The sequence below is a fragment of the Miniopterus schreibersii genome, assembly GCF_964146895.1.
Source record: "Miniopterus schreibersii genome assembly, chromosome: 3".
Lineage (NCBI taxonomy): Eukaryota > Metazoa > Chordata > Mammalia > Chiroptera > Miniopteridae > Miniopterus > Miniopterus schreibersii.
In genome coordinates, this window is record NC_138103.1 from 6,366,638 (window position 1) to 6,386,067 (window position 19,430).

Genomic DNA, 19,430 nt, shown 5'->3' on the forward strand with positions numbered 1-19,430 from the left:
GGAGCGTCAGAGAGGAGCTAAGGACCTAAGAGTCCCACTGGAGACTTTCTCCTGCACTGACTCGCTGTTTGGTGGCACTGGGAAGGGGACAGCAGTCTGTGTGAGCCACTGATGGATGCCAAGTCTGTCCCAGGATCACCAACTCACAGTTGGTAGAACATTCCTCCAGAGACCCCTCGCTTCACGCCTTGGGCGGCGTGGCTGCCTTTGTGCCGCCTTCTCTGAGCGTCCCTGCCCCTGCGAGTGCTCCGGAGTGCAGCCCAGCAGGCGCTCGGAGGCCCCACGCCCCCACCTCGCGGGCATCCAGCGCGGCTCACTACCAAAAATGGGGAGACTGCGGAGAAGCGAAAGAAGGAAAGCCAAGTCACCAGGAATCCCATGGGGGACATGTTTTGAAATTTGTCTTTTTTTCAGAGGCTTTTTTTTTCTCATAATTGCAACCATGGTGGCATATAGTTTGATACGATGCTTTGTTGTTTCTCACATTATGAGTATTTCCTAGTTGATTAAAAACCCTTAGACGTACTGTTTGGTTCAGAAAGTTTCACGATGGTTTAAAGGAAAAGGGAACATGTTTACAGGATGGGAACTGTTTCTATCCATTCAGCCAGGCCTTGGGCAACTCAACAGGGCCTGTTTCCTGACTCTCCACTGGAACTCCCAGCTCCACCCAGCCTTGCTAAATTTTCTACTCAGCCTCTACTCTCAAGAAAAAGCCAGAAAAACAGTAGGAACAACTTAGATCATCTATGATGACCTTCAGTTTTACTAATACAGGATTTCTTCTGAGGATCTCGGATTACCTGTCACATCTCCCGCAACAAATGATTCAAAATTATTTTAAGATGGGGACAATATGTGATAGAAATGCCGCCCCACATTCCTTTTTGTATGTACTTCTATTGATTTTGAGAGAGAGAGAGAGGAAGGGAGAGGGAGAAAGAGAAACAGCGATGTGAGAGCGAACCATCGATGGGCTGCCTCCTGCATGCCCCCTACTGGGGATCCAGCGCACAACCCGGGCACGTGCCCTGGCCCGGAATCAACCCTTTTGGTCACCAGCAGACGCCCAACCAGCTGAGCCACACCCACCAGTGCCCCACATTCTAAAGGGAAGTCCCAAAAACACCCTTTGGGACTTTCTAGTGAGACTGCAAATTGCACCCTTCCTCGATGGGTTAGGGAGCTGTGGTGCCTCTCTTCCTGTCGCCCACAGAGGGCTCCCCATGCCTCAAAGCGAGTGAAAGGGTTGCTCCCGGGAACCCCTTGAGATTGGAGGTCCCGTTCCTGCTCTGGGCTGCAGGAGCTGGAAGGCCCAGATGAAGGCTGGTGAGAAGTTCTCAGACGACCTAACACATGTCCCCGAGAGTCTGAAGACCTACGCGAGCATGGAGACTAGTTCTGGCTTACCCCTGGAGACTCCCAGAGTGGGACAAAGTATACCGGCGCAGCCCAAGGTGGCCAGGCGAGGAGAGAGGCGGAGCACGCCCTCGCCTCTGTATGACACACCCTAGGCCACCTGAATGCCGCCAAAAGTAGGTGGGCTCAAGGTATTGTGATAGATCCCTGCCCTCGGCAAAGGGACCCAGCAGTAGTGTAACTACTACTGCAGGACTGTGACTCCAGAAGCGGGGTGCGGGGCAGGGGAAGGGCAGGGCAAGAGCTGAGGGGTTGTCACAAGAGTCAGCCCGACAGTGTCTGCTGAGGAGCCCACGAAAGCAGCAGTATTTGGATGGCCATCAGGACAGAGGTCCCAGATTATAACCACACCAGTCATGTGTCATCTGACTCTTTTCCTCTAATTTACCTGAACCTTGAAGGAGCCAGCAGAGCAGGGTGGGGAGGGTTTGGGGGAAGGAGGGGGATTGGGAGTGAAAGCAGATCCCCTTCCACTTCGAGTCATTTTAAATACGGTGTGCTGTTGAAATTTTGAACTATGCTGGACTGGACACTTTCATACCTGAAAATGAGACTGCTCTTCAAGCTGAAATTACCTAAAAGCTGTGCAATCCTCCAGAGCACGGCTGAACTACTGATAAAAGGTAGTTTCCTGGTGTAACCCTTCAAGTCCAACCACTTAGAAGTTTTAACCACTTCATGTCCATGTAATCCATCAAGCCCACCAGTTTTTCCTCAAGTCCACAATTTAATGGTAATACCATTAAAACTTTAAAGGAACACATGCTAGGACACAGAAGCTCAGTACCTACCGAAGAGAAACCTTAGCACATGTGCACATAGCATCATGTACAGGGATGCTCATTTCAGCATTGTTTGCAATAACAAAAATTAGAAACGAATAGCAATTAACCAAGGCGTGATTAAGTAAGCAACGGCACAGTCATATGGTGAAACACTACACGGCAGTTAAAAAGGAGAAGGTATGCCTGGGCAGTGTGGCTCAGCGGTTGAGCGTCAATCCCTGAACCAGGAGATGGCAGTTCGGTTCCCGATCAGGGCACATGCCTGGGTTTTGGACTTGATCCCCAGTAGGGGGCGTGCAGGAGGCAGCCGATCAATGACTCTCTGTCAGCGTTGATGTTTCTATCTCTCTCTCCCCTCCCTCTCTCTAAAATCAATAAAAATATATATATATATATATATATATAAAGGTGGCCCTGGCTAGTGTGGCTAAGTGGTTAGAGCATCCGCCCATGCACCAAGGTCTCGGGTTCAAATACCAGTAAAGGGCATGTATCTGGGTTGCAGTTTCCATACCCAGAAGGGGGATGGGGGTGCACTGGTCAGGGCATGTGGGGGAGGCAACCAATCGATGTGTCTCTCTCTCCCCCTCCCTCCCTTCCACTCTCTCTAAAAATCAATTTAAAAAATATCCTCAGGTGAAGATTAACAAAAAAATAAAAATAAATAAAATTTTAAAAAGAGAAGGTATAGTAACATGAACAGATCTCGTGAATGAATGAATGAAAAAAAGCATATTGCACAGCACATAGAATAAGACGTCAGCTTCACGTGGAATATTACATCATTTATATAGGAAGCAAAGTACAGTCCTATATACTTTCCGTGGGACATAAACCTGTACAGAAAGTCCTGGAAAACTACTCACCAAACTGGCAACAGGGGGGTATGTCTGAGGGAGGAAGACAAGAACTTGGGGTTGGGGAGCATGATCTGAGAACTTTCCCCTTACCCATAAGATATTAAATATATTCATGTATTATTTATATTTTTTAATTTTTTAAATAATTTTAAGAACTCATATACCTGAGAGTCTGGAAGTCTAGATCCAAGCAACCAGCACCAATGCAAAACTTTATGGACATCTCTAATTTATCTCAAAAATACATGCAAATTCTGTACTCCATAACATGTTTGTTTTACTAAAAGCATGATGTTTTCAATGTTTACTCATTGGTTAAATTACACAACTTTCCTGCCACCACCACCATTACCAAGAAGAAGTCTGGCATAAAGTTGGTATTCCAGGAGGCACCACGCACGTGTGGACTTGGGTCTTTCATGCTTGTACCACCGTGTTCCCTGGGGACACTCCAACCCCAGGGGAAGAGGCAACCAGGCCGAGTGGGGTGCTAGTTGTTTCGAGGCCTGGTGCTGTGAGGATTAGATCAATGAGAGTACAAAGTTATTGACACATAACAAGCTCTCAATAAATGTCTTTGCTTGCAGTTTGGCCAGGCTCTGGCAGGTGCCCGTTTGTTCTTGTGCACTGGAAGTCAGGAGGCACAGGAAACCTCTCGGTGCCAGTTGCTCTGGGAGGTTCTGATCATTTGAGAAACGAGTGCTGGAGGGACCCCCTTCTCTGTTTCCATTTCACCTTCCTACATCCCCAGGGAGATTCTGGCTGGGCCAGGCAGCCACCATCCAACAAGGAACCCCCTGATTAGGCAGTTTTCCACAAACCCGCCCCACCATGACTGCCTTTGGCTCGGGGACCTCATCTCTCACTCAGCTGGCCATGGGCAAGGTCACAGGGTCATTTCCCTCAATGCACACAGCTCAAGCCAGAGTAACTTTACGCAGAAAGAACCTATGGTGGCTGTGAAAAGAAAGCTTCCTATGTAACTCCAACAGAGGAGCAAATGAGCGAGGGCGCAGCTGAAGAGCTGTGAAAGCCATCCCTGTGTCTGTGGGGGCCAGCGCCCAGGGCTGCTCGCAGCCAACCAGGGAGCACGGCAGGGACACACAGGGCTCCTCCCGGGCCAGCCTAGTGGAGGAGTCCCCCCCATAGTTCCTTCCACCCACGCCTCCCTCCCTCGCTCCTTCACCCGGGTCAGACTAGCATCCCAGTCTGCCGGCTCCATTCTCTCGCACAGCCACCTGCCCTCACCGATCTGCACATTTGGTCCCGCCTTGGCGTCTGCTTCTCAGAGGCCCCATTTCCTCAGAAAGGGGTTGGGGCTCTTGGAGCCCACCAGCCCTCCCCAGGCGCCCATGAGAGGGGTTCAGCGCCGTGGAGTGTGCAGTGCACACTGCAAGGAGGCGCCGAGGTGAAGAGAGTAGGAGAAATGGTGTTTCGTGCGTCCCGGAGGGTGGAGCAGGGCAGAGGCCCTCAGGGCAGAGCAGGGTGATCTGGGATGCAGGGGAGCGGCACAGATGGGGCTGGAGAAGGGCAGGGCGCCTCAAAGGCCGAGCCAAGGCCCGGGCTTTCTCCTGTAAGCAACAAGGAGCAGCTGAAAGTTTGAGCCCCTGAATCGCATGACCACATTCGTGTTTTCAGAAAGATTTGGTGGGTCAGACTGAGGGCTGGGAGGCCCATAAGGAGGTCACTGCCGAGCAACAGGTCTTGTCTCTTCACACAGGTTTAATGAGGAAAGAGTCAGAATAAGATCGTTTTTATTAATGCTGCTGGGTTGACAACCAAATAACCCCTCTATTTTATTGCTTTATTTTCTACCATTGAAGAGCTCCTCAAATTAATTCTCTCTTATATGTCCTAGAGCCAGGGCCCAACAGACCTTCCTCTGAGAGACACAGCCAGGGGTGCCCCCCTCCCCAGCCAGATCTTGAGGCCTTTCTTACCCTGACCACAACCTTCCTTTGGCACCATCCCTTAGTTCCATCACCCATGGAAATCCCCACCCTGGCACCAGCTGCCAGGGGTCCCCAGACCTGTCACACATCAACAGTAGCCTCCCAAGCTGTGAGAGCGAATGGCCCCAGGAGGGTAGGCAGAGCAGCAGCTTCCAGTGCCACCTGCTGAATCCCCAAAGGCCTCTCAGCTCAGTGGCTACTCCAAAGCCCAGGAATGGGTCTTGGAGCTAAAACCAAGGAAGGTGTGAACCAGCAAGTAAGCTTGGGGAGCTTTATCGTCCACAACCAGCGGGGCCCAGGGCGGGGCGAGGATCAGGCTCTTCTCTTGGTTGGCAACTTGGGGTATTTCCTCAAAGTCCAAGACACTCAGCAAATATATTCCAAAGAAGCAGGGAAACAAGTCGGGGAGGCTTTATGCACCCAGCACAGGCTCCGGTGGTTTTTACATGGCCGTTGAATGCAGGAATGTATTTTGGATTTTCTGTACAGGGTAGATGATAGCTATCTGATCACTGACTGTAATGGAAGGTGCCTGAACAGATGGGTGCCCGAGGCAGCTCTACTCCAGGGGTGACCGCATCATCAGCATCACCTGGGAAGCTGTTAGAAAGGCACGTGTTGGGCCCACCCAGACCTTCAGAAGCGGACCCTCAGCCACTAAGCTGTCTGTCTGCTTTGACAAGCACTGCTGTGTGCTCTGAACGTGGAGGGAGTGGGCTGTAAGCTGGCAAAGCCCTCACAGGCCCAGAGGTGGGGCCAAAGGCCAAGCCTCATTTTCCTGGAATTGGAAACTCTGAGTAATGCATTCCAAGGTGAGAGCAAACAGGTTTGCCCTCGCTTGGGGGCAACTTGGGGGACCTGTGGCTGCGGCCAGGCAGAATGAGAACAATGATATGCCATTCCAAGAATGATTTAGAAATAAACAAGTGCTGTATAAAATAAAGCTGCAAAGCCTGTTTAGGGTTGCCTGCATGCCATCAGCATGCGGTGCACCTCCTGACCCCGCTTTCTGTCTCTCTTGGCTTTTTTCCAATCCCCCACCGTTCCCACTCAGCCTGGTGGGAAGGAGTCACGCGGGAGGTGACATGAATGGTGGTGTCATCTGCTCCCACTGGAGGGTGCTAAGTGAAAGGTGTTTTAGTTTGGTGACCCCGACCCTGCTCCAGGTCCTGGAGGAGGGGAGCGTGAGGCTGCAGGGGCCCCTCTCTCTGTAGAGCTCTCCGGCTCTTCCCCTCTTCCTTCCCAGGCTCCTGACCCTTTTCCCTCCTTCGCTCAACCTCAGTTCTTCCTGGCACACTTGCACCTCCTGGTGCCCAAACTGGGATTTCCTCAATGACCTGACTGTAGACCTCCCTTCTTCCCCACCACCACCCCAACCCCTCACTGGCAGCCCCCCTATTCTGCCAAACTTCTCAAAACTCCTGGAGTCCCCGGCTCCCTCCCTCCACCCCACAAACTGCGCCCCTCCTCCACCCCGCAGGCGGCTCAGGCCTCCTGGCCCTCGGGCGCCACCAGCAGCAGGGGCTGAGCATTCTTGCCCTTGTCGTGCCAGCACACGTCGAAGAAGGGGTACACGGGCCCGGGCAGGCGCTCGTGAAAGGCAAAGAGCAGCTCCAGCGCGTCCGTGTCGCTGGCATCGTAGAAGGACAGGACGCCGTCCCGGAAGCTTAGATAGATGCCCACGCGCGCCGGCCGCCGCTCCAGGTTGCGGAGCGCGCGCGGCTCCTTGGCTTCCACGTGCGCCTCCAGGACCTTGCCGTCCCGCAGCCCGAGCAGCCAGAAGCCCTGCGAGGGCACGGCGTGCAGGCGGCCGCGGCGGCCGGCCTGGGCGGCCATCACGCCCAGCGCCCAGCGCGGCTTGTCGCCCACCTGCACCTCCCAGTAGTGCTCGCCCTCGGACAGCAGCTGGCGCGCCACCACCGCCACCGCCTTGTCGAACTGGCGCGGGTCCTCGCCGGCGGGCGGCGCCTTCTGCTCCGAGCACTCCGCGCGGCGGCCGCAGGGGGACAGCACCAGGCTCGGGTGGGCCGTGCTCGGGTCCAAGGTCAGCTCCACCACTGCGGGAGAGACCCGTAAGGCCCCAGTGGGCTAGCCTCCCGCGGGCCTTTTCCCACAACCAACTCGTGGGCCAGCCTCGCGTCCTCTAACCTCCCAGCCCCTCCCGGGAGGTGACAACCCCGCTCTGCGTCCTGGCTTCTGCCAAACACTGTGCTCTCTGAGCTGCAGCTTGCTCGGCTGTGAACTGAGGCCATAATTGCCTCCTTCCAGGGTTGTGGGTGGATCCAGTCGATACAAGGCATATAACTCACTATCTAAGGCCCAGGTTACAAAGGAGGAGACGGTCAGGACGCCTAGTCCTCGGCCAGGCCCCATCTCAGGGCTGTGCGGCCTCAGTCAGTCCTCACCCAGTCTCTGGGCCTTAGTGCAGAGGTCCCTCAGTCCCACCTCCCGCCAGGCAGCGAGGACTACACCGCCATGTGTACATGTCCTGGAGCTCTTTAACACGCACCTCAGTGACTCTAGCGCTTGGGGAGAGGAGGCTGAGCCTTTGGGCCACCCAGCCACAGGCCAAGGCCAGTGCCCAGGGTTCCAGCTCCGCAGACCCTGAGGCCCCAATTAGCAGGGATTGTCATCTCCACTGTCAAGGATGCAGAGGCTGGCCAAGGAGCACACAGGGTTCAAACCCAGGCCCAGCCGCCCCTGCTGCCAGCAGCAGCAGGACCCTTCTTGTAAGCAGCAACCTCACCATGTCAGTCACCCACCTATAAATCCCAGGCCCTCAAAGGTCCTTCTCTTAGCGCGAGTACAAGGGTGCAAGGGAAAGCCTAGCGATAAAGGGGCAACAGGCACCTTCTTTGGTGACCTCTTAGCTGAGATTGGGAGGCCTCTCTGTGTGTGGCTGTGGCCTTCCACCAACCACAGTTGCCAACATAAACCCAGAGTGAGCCCTCCCAGTACCTGGCATCAGAGCACGGAACATCTTCCGCCACACCTGGAATTTGAAGTCATCTGAGATGACCGGCAGCTGGATGTCCAGGCGGGCAGGCGGTGGTGACTCTCCCAGGATCTTCTGCAGCCTGGGGGTGGCAAGGTGTGGGGAGGTGTCTATGAAGGGACTTCCAGAGGAGGCGTGGGGGAGGGCAAGAAGCAGTACCCCAAAGAGAGGACAGGGCTGTGGCAGAGTTCCAGGATCTCTCCACACCACACTCTGGCTTAAAACTCCTCTGCTGAGTTTTCAGTTCAGAAAGATGAAAGATGAAAGGTTGGAGCTTTGTCTCCTACGCCAAAAGGCTGCAGGTTCAATCCCCACTCAAGGCAAGTGCGGGAGCCAACCCATTGATGTTTCTCTCTCACATCAAGGTGTTTCTCTCTCTCTCTCTCCCTTTTTCTCTCTCTAAAATCAATAAACATATCCTAAGATGAGGTATAAAAAAAAAGATGAAAGGTTCTGGAGATGGATGGTGGTGATGGTTGCATAACATGAATGTACTTAATGACTCTGGACCTAAAATGTGCACTAAAAAATGGTTTAAGTGGTCAATTTTATGTTATGTACATTTTACCACAAATTTTTTTAAGTCTTTTGTGGGGGCGAGGTCCAAGCCCATCAGCTCTTCAGTTTGCCCCCACCTGCCACACCAGCGTCACCTGTGCTCCCTCTTTGCCTGCAATGCTCTTGCCCCAGCTCTTGGCCTGGCTAACTCCAGCTCATTCCTCCAGCATCCAACTCTGCACAGCCTGCCCTGGCCACCTGCTTCCCCCCCCCCCCCCCGGGCAGCACTGAGCACACAGTGATCCCTACGTCCCTGCCCACCTCTGTCTGGGAGGTTCCTGAGGAGAACACCCAGGTCAGGTTCATTTCTATGTTCAAAACAAAGTGCAAAGCAATTGCGGAGGAATTGGTAGGAGTAGGCTGGCATATTGGGAGTACAGGTGAGCCAGCCAGTGTCCCTGAAGACCAGGGCAGGTTGGGGGAAGGGGCAGGGCCAGGTAGATCTCACCTGCTGGTCACCAGGCAGTATTTCTGGAAAGAGAGAAAGAAAATGGAGGTGAGGCAGGCAGGAAAGACACTGGATACTTCTCAGGAGGGGGTCGACCAAGAATGCTGAATATGGGGCCAGGAAGAATCAGAAAAGCCAAAAGAAACCCAGAATTCAAGGCCACCCCTAGCGCTTTATCTGTGTAAATTAGAAAAAGGCACCGCCTTCCTCAAGAAACTAATTCTATGTGGTAGAAGATTGTCCTAAGAAATACACAAACCTGCAACATCTGTTATGTGAAGGGTGCCACTCACATACAGTGCCCTTGTGCAGTGCCCAACCCAAACAACCGTAACAGCAGTCTGGGGCTCGCCCCGCCTCCATGTGTGACTCTGGCTTGTCCCTGCCCCCTCTGGACCTCAGGGTCCCTGCCTGACCAGGGGATGAGGTATCTGGGACCTGAACCCCGGCTGAGGGGCAGTGAAGAAAAGTCACCGCATGCTCACCGTGAGGAACTCAGTCTGAGGCTTCTCGGCCACTTCCTCCAGCACCTTCTCCATCTGCCGCAGCTGCTCCAGGTAGGAGTTCAGGCTCCCCAGCTCCCGCCGCAAGGCCGCCCCTGCCTCGCCCTGCACACGCTCGGCCTCCCGGTCCAAGGAGCCCTCCAGCGCATCCAGGAACAGCCGCATCTTGCCCAGCTGCTCCCCCACCGCCCCCCGGAACTGCCGCACCGTCTCCTGTGGGGCAGACAGGCGAAGCACTTGGCTGGGGACCCTAGCCTGGACGCCCAGCCCCCAGGCCCTGCCACGCTGAGCCCTCACCTCCACCTCGGTCAGCTGGTGCTCCAGCACAGCCACGCTCTTCTCCTTGCGCGTGCAGGCCTCCTGCAGCTGCAGCTTCTGCTGCGGGAGCTGAGTCTGGGGGCGAGAGGAAGGAAGCGGCGCTGCTGCCCCCCACCTGAGCCCTCCCCCTACGACTCAGCCGCAAGGCCAGCTCCTCCTCCAGCCCAGCTGGCATCTTGCCTTACCCCAGACCCACCTGCAGGTCTCCAGGCCCTTGCCAGTGCTGGTCCCGGCGTCTAGAGGCCTGACCCTGCGCTCGCCTCTTTGGGTCAGGTTCTCCCTGGCCTGACCCGACCCCTCAGCAGCCAGCCCCAGCACAGTCTTGGTGAGGGTGACAAACACAATGTGATTGGGTCTCCGCCACCACGGGGGTATGAAGTGGGCACACACAGGCCTCAGGGGGTGCGTGTAGGATGTCTGATTCCTGGGCTTCACCCACACTTAAAGCAGAACGTTAGCAAACACCCCAATCAGCCTCCCAGCACACCGTGGGCTACCAGTTGTTGGGGAGCTCCTAATACCTACTGCCAAAGCCACTCTTTACTGGGAGGCGCATGGCCCTGGAGACAGATGGTTCCAGTCCTGCCTGCATGGCCTCCAACCTCAGTTTCCCCTTCTGGAGGATGGCAGCAGCCATCTCCCCACGCCTGTGGTTGCACCAAATTGGGGGCGACCTCCCCCTTCCCCTAAGGGTTTGTCGTTGGGTGCCCGCTTCCAGGAGCCCCTGGATTGACCCGTGGGGCTTCCGGTGCCAGCCCCTGGAAAAATCTCCGCCCTGGGACACCCCGTTCCTCCGGACAGCCACGCCCGCTGCGGCCGGGGCGGGCCGGGCGGCTTCGCGCGGCCGTCGGGGTTCAGAGGAGACTGGCCCGAGCCATGGGGAGGAAGCGGGACGCCATCCTGGACGCGCTGGAGAACCTGGCCGCCGACGAGCTCAAGAAGTTCAAGCTGAAGCTGGGCGCGGCGCAGCTGCGCGAAGGTTTTCGGAACATCCCGCGGGGCGCGCTCGCGACGCTGGACGCCGTGGACCTCACGGACAAGCTGGTGGCCTTCTACCGCGAGGACTACGGCGCCGAGCTCACCGCGGCCCTGCTGCGCGACATGGGCATGCAGGAGGAGGCGGCCCGGCTCCAGGGGCTCGCGTGAGTGCCCGCGCCCCCGGGCCCCGTCCAGCTACCCTTGAGTCTTGGCACCTGGTCAGGTCTGGACCCAGCCCCTCTTCCTCCCAAAAGCCCAGGCGTCCAGTCGCACCCCAGCCCGCCTGTCCCCCTCCTCCAGGCCTCTGGCCAGCCCCTCCCTGCGGCTTGGAGCGAGCTGCGGCGGGCGCGGGCACACTGCACCCGGCCCCGCCTGCCCCCTGCAGGCTCCTTGGACTCCGTGCCCCGTCTCGTTTCACCCTCTCTTATCTCTCCGCAGATAAAAACAGACGCGGTTCCACAGTTCTCAGCAGAGGTGAGCCCGGGTCGGGAGGGCTCCCGGGAGTAGGAGGCTCCTGCCCTGGGCCGGGAGACCACCAGCCAGCCCTGGGCTGGCCTGTGCACTGCAGGAGCGGGAGGGGAGGGGAAGGGAGGCTGGCCCCCAGGGGAGTCTGCAGGCCTCCATACCAGCCTGAGGACTGGGGTCTACCCCCCCAAGGAGTCTGGGGCCAAGGAGAAGCGCAGTGCCATGCTGATGTTTGTGCTCAGAGATAACCCGCAGAAGCCCACCCCAGCCACCAGCCGTGAGAAGTTCGCCGCGGGACCCAGGACCGCTCCGTGCCTCCAGCCCCCGCCTCCTCCTGCCCCCGCCCCTGTCATTGATTCTTACCCATCCCAATAAATGCTTCCTGACAGACCTTCCTGGGCCTGTGCAGACACACGCCCTCCCGTGATTTGCCACACTTGTGGCACGGGTGAGGCAAAGCGTGCCTGCCTCTCCATTTGTCTTTTCTGGACACCCATAGGGATCGCAAACCTCGGGGTGCGCAGAACTATGTGTGAGCCCTGGAAGCGTCCGGGACTAACAGCTCCAACCAGTAAAACAGCCCTGACTTGAGTCTCGATGCCAACACAGAGCTGCGTGCCCGGGCGTGCCCGGAAAATCTAGGTTCGCGCCGCGCCAGCCCGCCAGGGCCCCCTCTGCGCCTCGGCGGAGCTCCCCTCCCCAGCGCCCGCCTTCGGCTCGGGACAGCCCCGCCTTCCCTAGCCGCCCCGCCCCTCCCGCATCCCCCGCACCTCCAGGCGCCTCGGGCCCTGAAGCCCAGGGCCCAAGTCAATGCAGCGACCCCTGGTAAAGCCCGCCCGTCCAACAACCCCACACGACCCGACCCCCGAGGCCGCCAGCGTCCCACACCTTGAGACGCGCGTGGGCTTCGGCGGCGGGCAGCAGGCGGTGGCCGCGGTGCGAGCCCAGCGAGGCGCACACGCCGCACACGAGCGCGCGGTCCTGCTCGCAGTAGATGCTGAGCGGGTCCAGGTGTTCCTCGCAGTGGCCCTGCGGCACCTGGGCCAGCCCCTCCACCAGGCGCGCCAGCTGCAGGTTGGTGCTGAGCGCCTGCGGCCGCGTGGGCGCCTGACAGCAGGGGCAGGGCGCCGTGCCGTCCGGCCCCGGCTCCCCGGCCACGCGGCTCAGGCAGGCGCGGCAGAAGCTGTGGCCGCACTCGGCTGTCACGGGGCCGTCGAACAGCTGCAAGCACAGCGGGCAGGACAGCTCCTGGCGCAGGAGGCCCGGCGCGGCCGACATGGCGGCCTGGGTGCAGGAGAGGTCAGTCAGGGAGGCTCGGCGGGGCGGGAAGCTGCCCGGCCCCAGCTCCAGAATACCCCCTATCCGGGACGTTTTCTCGGTCCCAGTCCTCAACACGAGCCCGGCTTGCAGACAGCCTTGCCCGCTGCCCTTCCCCGGTCTTAGCCCCAGGTTCTCCAAAGCCCCCAGGCCAGACCCTCCCTGACTCCCTCCCCAGAGTCCCCTGCCTTCCCGTCCCCAAGCCTCCAGGCCCACAGGATCCACAGGACTCACAGGTCTGGTTGGAGATCTTGGGCAAAAAGAGATTCCCAGGAGGCTCAGTCAAGGTCAGGCCTAACCAGCCGCAGGCAGGGGGTCAGAGCTGCGTCTGAAGATAGGTGAGAGGCAAGCAGCAAGCTCAGAGCAAGAACGGGGGACGCGGAGGCGGCAGCTAGCAGTGGACCCCACAGGTGATGGGCAGCAGTGAATAGCAGGATCCTCCCAGACTAAGCCTGGCCCCAGGACTATATTTAGCTGCCCTGCCTCTGCCTCCCAACATTTCTGGAAACCATTCTAAAAGTGAAGACTGAGTAGTCCGGGAACAAGCAACACATGTCAAGGCCACCTGTCCTGGCCCATCCCACTGTCCCCTCCCCTGCCCAGTCTGAAGCCACAGCTCAGAGCTAGCAGGAGACAGGGCCTCTCCACACCAGAGAGAAAAGATTGGTCTGCCCTTTCTCTCCCACCCCCACTTCCACAGTCTCCAGTTTCCCCTTCCCCAAGTGTGGCCCCTCCCCAGTTTGTCACCCCCTTATTTCCCAGGCTTATGGCTCTCCAGGTCACACTGACAGTGTCATCTCCCCCTGCAGAAGGACAGGACCTCGCCCTACACTGAAAGGTTTTCTTCCTCCAGAGCTGAGAGAAGAGTCTTTTTTCTGTCTCTTCAGAGCTCAGCACAAGGCCAGGGACAAAGTTGGCCTCCTTAAATGCTTGAAAAATAAATAGTAGAGTGACAATTTAATAAATAAATGAGCTGAATCCAGAGCCGGCAGCCCAGAAGTCCATTCTGCCCTGGATGCCTCAGGCCTTCCTGTATGCTTGTCCTTGAAATCTCAGTTTAAATTTCATTCAGAATAAAAACCAAAGTCCTCACTGTGGCCTACAAGGCTCTACCCAATTCCACCCCATTCCTCTCTCACCCCTCAGCCCCCACTCACTCCAGCCTTGGCCTTTGCAATTGCCATTCCCTCTGTCTGGACAACTCTTTCAAACCCAGATCTTTGGCCTAAGTCACCTTTTCAGTGAGGTTTTTTGTAACTCCCTGATTTTAAATCTCACATCCCCCTTCCCTGCTTTCCTTTTCTTCATCACATTTATCACCACCTGACATGCAATATATTTAACTTGCTGGTTTTTCACCTGTCTCCTCCTACCAGAATATAAGTTTGTTCACTGCTTGTCTGCAACTTAAAGTGAGTGGCACACAGCAGGTGCTCAACAAATAACCAACAAAAATCGACACAAAAACTCTTGGCCTCCCGGTCACACCTCTCAGACTTTACCCTCAACCGCTGTCTGTCTCTCTCAAAGATTCTGTTTCTATCTCAGTATCTTCTCCTTCTTGGACTTTCTCTGTGCCTCTCTCTTGGGTTTTTAATGTTCATATTTATGAATTTTATCCCAAATGTGCACACAAGGTGTTCTGGAACAGAGATAGACTTCTCATTAAATGCCTCACAGTAAGCAGTTCACGAGGATGATGCCATGAGAGCCAGTCCATTATCCTGTGAGAGTAGCCACAGACCCCACAGGTGAGCCACAGGAATTATCTTCCTGCTTATAAAAGGGAAGGAGGTGCCCTGGCTGGTGTGCCTCAGTTGGTTGGGCATCGTCTGGTGCCCCAAAAGGTTTCTGGTTTGATTCCCCGTCGGGGCACATGCTCAGGTTGCAGCTCAATCCCCAGTAGGGGGCGTGCAGGAGGCAGCTGATCAATGTTTCACTCACATCAATGTTTCTCTCTCTCCTCTCCTCTCTCTAAAAATCAATAAAAAAATCTTTTTTTTTTTTAATATTTTTAAAAGGTGGGGGAGGAGGCAGCTGTCCCCTCCTCTGCTTAAAGGTCTTCTTACCCTAACTCTTTGGCAGGTAAATAAACCTCCCCAGGGGTCAGACATCTCCTTGCACATCTTGGCTTTTATGACAAATCTCCAAGTTCTGGATTTGTCTCCAAGCTGTGGGCTCATTTCTTCTTGAATGCTTGAAGTTCTTGCATGTTGCATGCTGGCTCGCTTAGGAAGCTACTCCAGGCTTCCTGGCACCTTGGGGGCTTAACCTAGGACCTTTGTTCAGGCTGTAATCACCTGGGCCTCTCAGAAGGAGATAAGAGTTTTGTGGAGGTTTTTTTTTGTTTTGTTTTTGGATTGGAGCGATTAACTGTACAAATGACTCCAGATTTAATTCTCATGATATGTGAGCAGTCTCAGGAAGCTAAGGCTTTTTACCAGAACCCTGAGAAATCCAGAGAAGTTTGATATCCCCACTGTATCTCTAAGTCTCTGGTTTTCTCTCTGCGATTTTTGATGGCTCAGACTTGGCCTGGGGTTGGCAAACAGGAGGGAGGTGGGGATAAGAGTGCATCTGGAGCTGGTCTCTGAAACCATAAGCCACTTCGCTTTGGTTCAGAAAAGCCAACATCCCGAAAGTAGATTTCACCTGGAGTTTTCATCACTGCCAGGCTGGGGCTGAGGGTTTCGGTCAATAGGAGTGGGAACCCAGGACAGGGAGGTGACAGTCAACTCATTCCCTCTCTGTAGATGGGCTGGGTCTGACCTGTGACCATTAGATGGGACAGTGATTGTCTACAACAGGTTGGAGGACAAGAAGGGGCCAGAAATCATGTATAGGCGAGGAGGAGGGGAGGACAGTGCCGCTGACCCTAAGAGAGAGCTGGGGCCCACAGAGCTCAGAGGGGGCAGGTTTTAGTTTGTCCTAAGGGAGGGCTTCCCAAGAGCCAGAGTGGTAAGTACAGTGGGACATGAGAGCTCCTTGTATTGGATAAATGCAAAAGAAACCCGAAATCCCCCCATTCAGGACCACTGCAGAAGCAGGTCCCGAATGCTGACATCACGAGCTCTGAAAAATCACCTACCTCTCTGGGCTCCGGCATCCTCAGCTACAATAAAAGGGTAAGGGGGATAGCAAGACCAGCTCTGCAGGGCTGTCCCGAGGACTGAACTGGACAATATAAATAAACAGCAGGGTGGCCTGCTGGCACCACAGGGCTTAGGGAGCGGTGACTGTCACTGCTAGGGGAAATCTTCACTCTGCTCTTGCCTTGTTGTGCGACCTTGAGCAAGTTACTTCACATGGCTTTCTCATCTGGAAAATGAGGATTATTTAGGATTAGTATCAGGGTGTTGGATTGTCATGAAGATTCAACAAGCTAATTTGTGTAAAGCTTGTAGAACAATGCCAGGCCTATGGGAAATGTTCACTAAATGTTGGCAATTGATATTATTACAATTATTATTACTAATTGTTCCAATGAATCTTCCCTACAACATCATCCCCACTTCACAGATTGAGAAACTGAGGCTCAGAAACTTTAATAATGACAAAGACGCCTACTATGCGTCAGGCCTGTTCCAAGCACTTCGCAATTCTTAATCCATTTATAATCTCTTAATTTCATTTGTAACCTAAGAACTTCATCATTATTCCTGTCTTACAGGGAGGCCTTGAGACCCAAAGATTAAGTGACTTGCCCAATGTCCTGGCAGCCTATGGTCCTTCTGGCCCCAGGAGGAGCAGTCCGGGTCCAGCAATCAAAGGGTTACTTGTGTTGGGTGGAGGATCATGCCCAGGAAGCATCTTACCACCAACTGCTCTGGCTCTAGTCCAGGGGGCAAGGGTGGGCCTTGGGTAAGAATGGAGGTTCTTTCCTGCCAGGGGTCAAAGCTCAGAGCTCTGAGACTCCCCCCAGGAAAGGGGTCAAAGGAGAAGTGATTACCATGGCTTCCCAGAGAGCTGCCCAAGGCTCCTATTCCCCACCCTCCCAGGGTGAAACCACCCTGGAGTCTCCAGGAATGAGCAGGCTCCACCTCTACCTTCCCTGGGGGCCGCGGCAACTCACAGTCCTTTTCAGTGAGGTGAGCCCATTAATGACACAGGATGCAGACCCCAGGGAGGGGCTGTGACCTCCCTAAGTCACACAGCTAAGAGGCTGAGGGTCTGGGAACCAAATCTGAGTGGGCCTGACACCCGTATCTCCTGCTTGTCCCACTACTCCACTACCTTCTGAGTGTGCTTCGTGCTAGAGCATTCTGCAGAGGAGGCAGGGAATGTTATCCTCACTATTACTGCAATATCTGCCCTCCTGAGGGTGTTTGTGGACAGTCTGGAGGAGGCAGAAATTTCCATATGCATGATCTCTCCAAGCAATTTGTCAACTTTTGAGGACAGACATTGGGACTTCTAAGATGGCGGTTGGAACCTGGGCCTAGGAGTCAGATGGGCATGGGTTCAATCTGTTTTCTCAGCTATTACCAGTGTAGGCTTCCAGAGTAATTTCTGAAAACCTCCGTTTTCTCCTCTGTAAGGTGGGATAAATATACATACTGCATGGGATTATTGGGACAATTAAATGAGATTATAAATGTCAAGTGCTTAGCACAGTGCCTGGAACATAGTAAATTCAAAAAATGAAAGCTGTGGTTACTATTATTCATCTTCCACCAGCACTTATCATGGGGTTGGGCATCTAGTAGATCCTAATACCTGTTTTCAGAATAAAGTAGTCTTCAAAAGCCTTCTGAGTTCAGAGTCTACAATGTTCTCATAGAGCACAGGCCCCCACCAAAAGGTATAACTTGTTCCTACTGAGCCCCAGCCCAAGACTACTGAGGAGGGAGGCTTCCAATTCTAGGAGAGACCAGCTGTGTGTCCCCGGGCCCTTGTCCCTTGCATCCCTGCAACATCACACTAAAGTGCCAGCAGTTGCTCAGAGGTATGTCAGGTGAAAACCACAGCCAGGTTCTTCCACGTCTCAGTATGAATGTGTGTGAGCAGGAATGTGACCGGGATTGGATACCAGGGGCAGGCTGGGCCCAAAAGGAAGGATCCTGGGTGGTGATATGCAGGAATAAGGGAATATGCACAGTGTCACACCACCATGACACAAGTCCTCAGTTCCCTCACCCCCAGGAAGCCAGGTGTGAGAAGCCCACGTTCAGGTGCAATTTCCTGCAGCCCCAAAGGTTCAGTTAAAATGTGTTATACTGGTTTTACTTAAAGCCAAGGCCACCCATTCAAACAAGGGCTCAAGTGATGCAGTCAGTGGCCATGTGGCCAAGGGATCCCTGCTCTGTGTAGGGGTTGAATTGGATATTTTTAAAATTCCATGGCTCAAACACTCAAAGCTTCTAAGATTCTACCAAATGTGAAAAGAGCAGGTTTCACCTGGCCAGTGTGGCTCAGTGGTTGAGCATCGACCTATGATCCAGGAGATCTGGGTTCAATTCCCAGTCAGGGCACATGCCCAGCTTTCTGGCTCAGTCCCCAGCGGGGGGCATGCAGGAGGCAGCCAATCAATGACTATCTCATTGATGTTTCTATCCCTCTTTCCCTCTCCTTTCCTCTCTCTGAAATCAATAAAGATACTTAAAAAAAAAAAAGAGCAGGTTCCTATGATTCTAGATTCTAGGATTCTTTTGTCATTGCATAAAGGCTTATCAAGGCAGAATCTGTGCAAAGCCTTGCTGGGTGCTATGGATCAGAAAGGAGCCTCATGGAGCTCAGTCTAGTGGGGGAAGTAGAGTGACCAAACACACTTTGTGATAAACACTGCAATAGAGGCATAGTAGGGGCATCCTGTGGACAAGGCCAAGCAATAATTCATTGTGCACAGACAGGACAGAAGAGTCAACAAGGGAAGAGTAGACCAAGGACAGATGAGAAGCTAGACAGACAAGCTATATGATCCCCTCAGCTACATGACCTTGGGCAAGTCCTTCAACCTCTCTGAGCCTCAGTCCTCTCATTTATAAAATGGGACTATTATTCCCTATTCCCAAGGGATTGTTGTAAGGCTCAGAAATAATGCACATGAAGGCTCACAGCCTAAAGAGGGGCTCCAATGTTTATTATTTCTGACAAAAAGCAACTCTCTATGAATGCTGGAGTACAGGCAGGAACCCACCAAGCAGACCAGAAAGAAAAAAAAGCTGAGCAGAGAGCAAGTACCACGTGTGCAGAGGCGCAGAGGCCAACATGGTAGAAGGTGCACTGAGGAGGTTGGCAAAGGCCTGAAGGCCAAGCCAAGGAGCCTGGACTTGATCTGAGGCACTGAGAGTCATAGCAGGTTTCTGAGCAGGGACGGGACAGGATCCATGTGTGGGCCAGGAAGATGTAGCCATCCGGCCACAGTGCATAAAATGAGCTGGAGATCTGAAAGGACGAAGACCAGTGAAGAGGAACAGTAACAGCCATGAACCAGGGAACACTGGCTGATGGGCCACAAGTGCCGCCCAAGGTGAGGATGTTGGCACATAGTATGACCCAGCCCGTGTGGGACAACACACACTAGGATGGGGATCAGGGCCCTGCTACCCTTCTGGAAGCTCTTAAATACGACATGCTGCAGGTAACACAGCCTCATTCATCCCTTCATGCAGCAAATCTTCACTGAGCATCTCCTGTGCACCAGGCACTCTCTTAAGGCCTGGGGTTCAGCAATGAACAAGACAGACGATGTCCCTGCACTCACAAAACTCATATTCTGGTGGGGAGATGGATGCCCAATAAATAAATGTATAATATGTCAGGATCACACCACTAGAAGGACTGGTGATTATTACAGCCCAGGTACAGCGAAAAATGAAGGATTCCCAGTACT

The 19,430-nt window shown here is 54.5% G+C and overlaps 2 protein-coding genes across 3 annotated transcripts; one reads left to right on the top strand and one right to left on the bottom strand.

Moving 5' to 3' along the window:
• Positions 1 to 4,770: 4,770 nt before the first annotated feature.
• Positions 4,771 to 13,119, bottom strand: TRIM72 (tripartite motif containing 72). The gene is made up of 7 exons (XM_081133692.1): positions 12,833 to 13,119; positions 12,170 to 12,565; positions 9,818 to 9,913; positions 9,503 to 9,733; positions 9,018 to 9,040; positions 7,975 to 8,093; positions 4,771 to 7,073 (listed from the first exon to the last, which is right to left on the bottom strand). The coding sequence occupies exons 2-7, from the start codon at positions 12,557 to 12,559 to the stop codon at positions 6,502 to 6,504; spliced, it is 1,431 nt and encodes a 476-aa protein (XP_080989818.1). The 5' UTR covers positions 12,560 to 12,565; positions 12,833 to 13,119; the 3' UTR covers positions 4,771 to 6,501.
• On the top strand, positions 10,692 to 11,836 carry PYDC1 (pyrin domain containing 1). 2 transcript variants are annotated; one of them, XM_081133694.1, is made up of 3 exons: positions 10,692 to 10,980; positions 11,255 to 11,290; positions 11,474 to 11,836. In XM_081133694.1, exons 1-2 carry the CDS (start codon positions 10,715 to 10,717, stop codon positions 11,256 to 11,258), a joined length of 270 nt encoding a protein of 89 aa, XP_080989820.1. In that variant the 5' UTR covers positions 10,692 to 10,714; the 3' UTR covers positions 11,259 to 11,290; positions 11,474 to 11,836. The 2 variants fall into 2 exon arrangements, with proteins under 2 accessions (XP_080989820.1, XP_080989821.1); XM_081133695.1 differs by having other exon boundaries at positions 11,477 to 11,836.
• Positions 13,120 to 19,430: the final 6,311 nt, after the last annotated feature.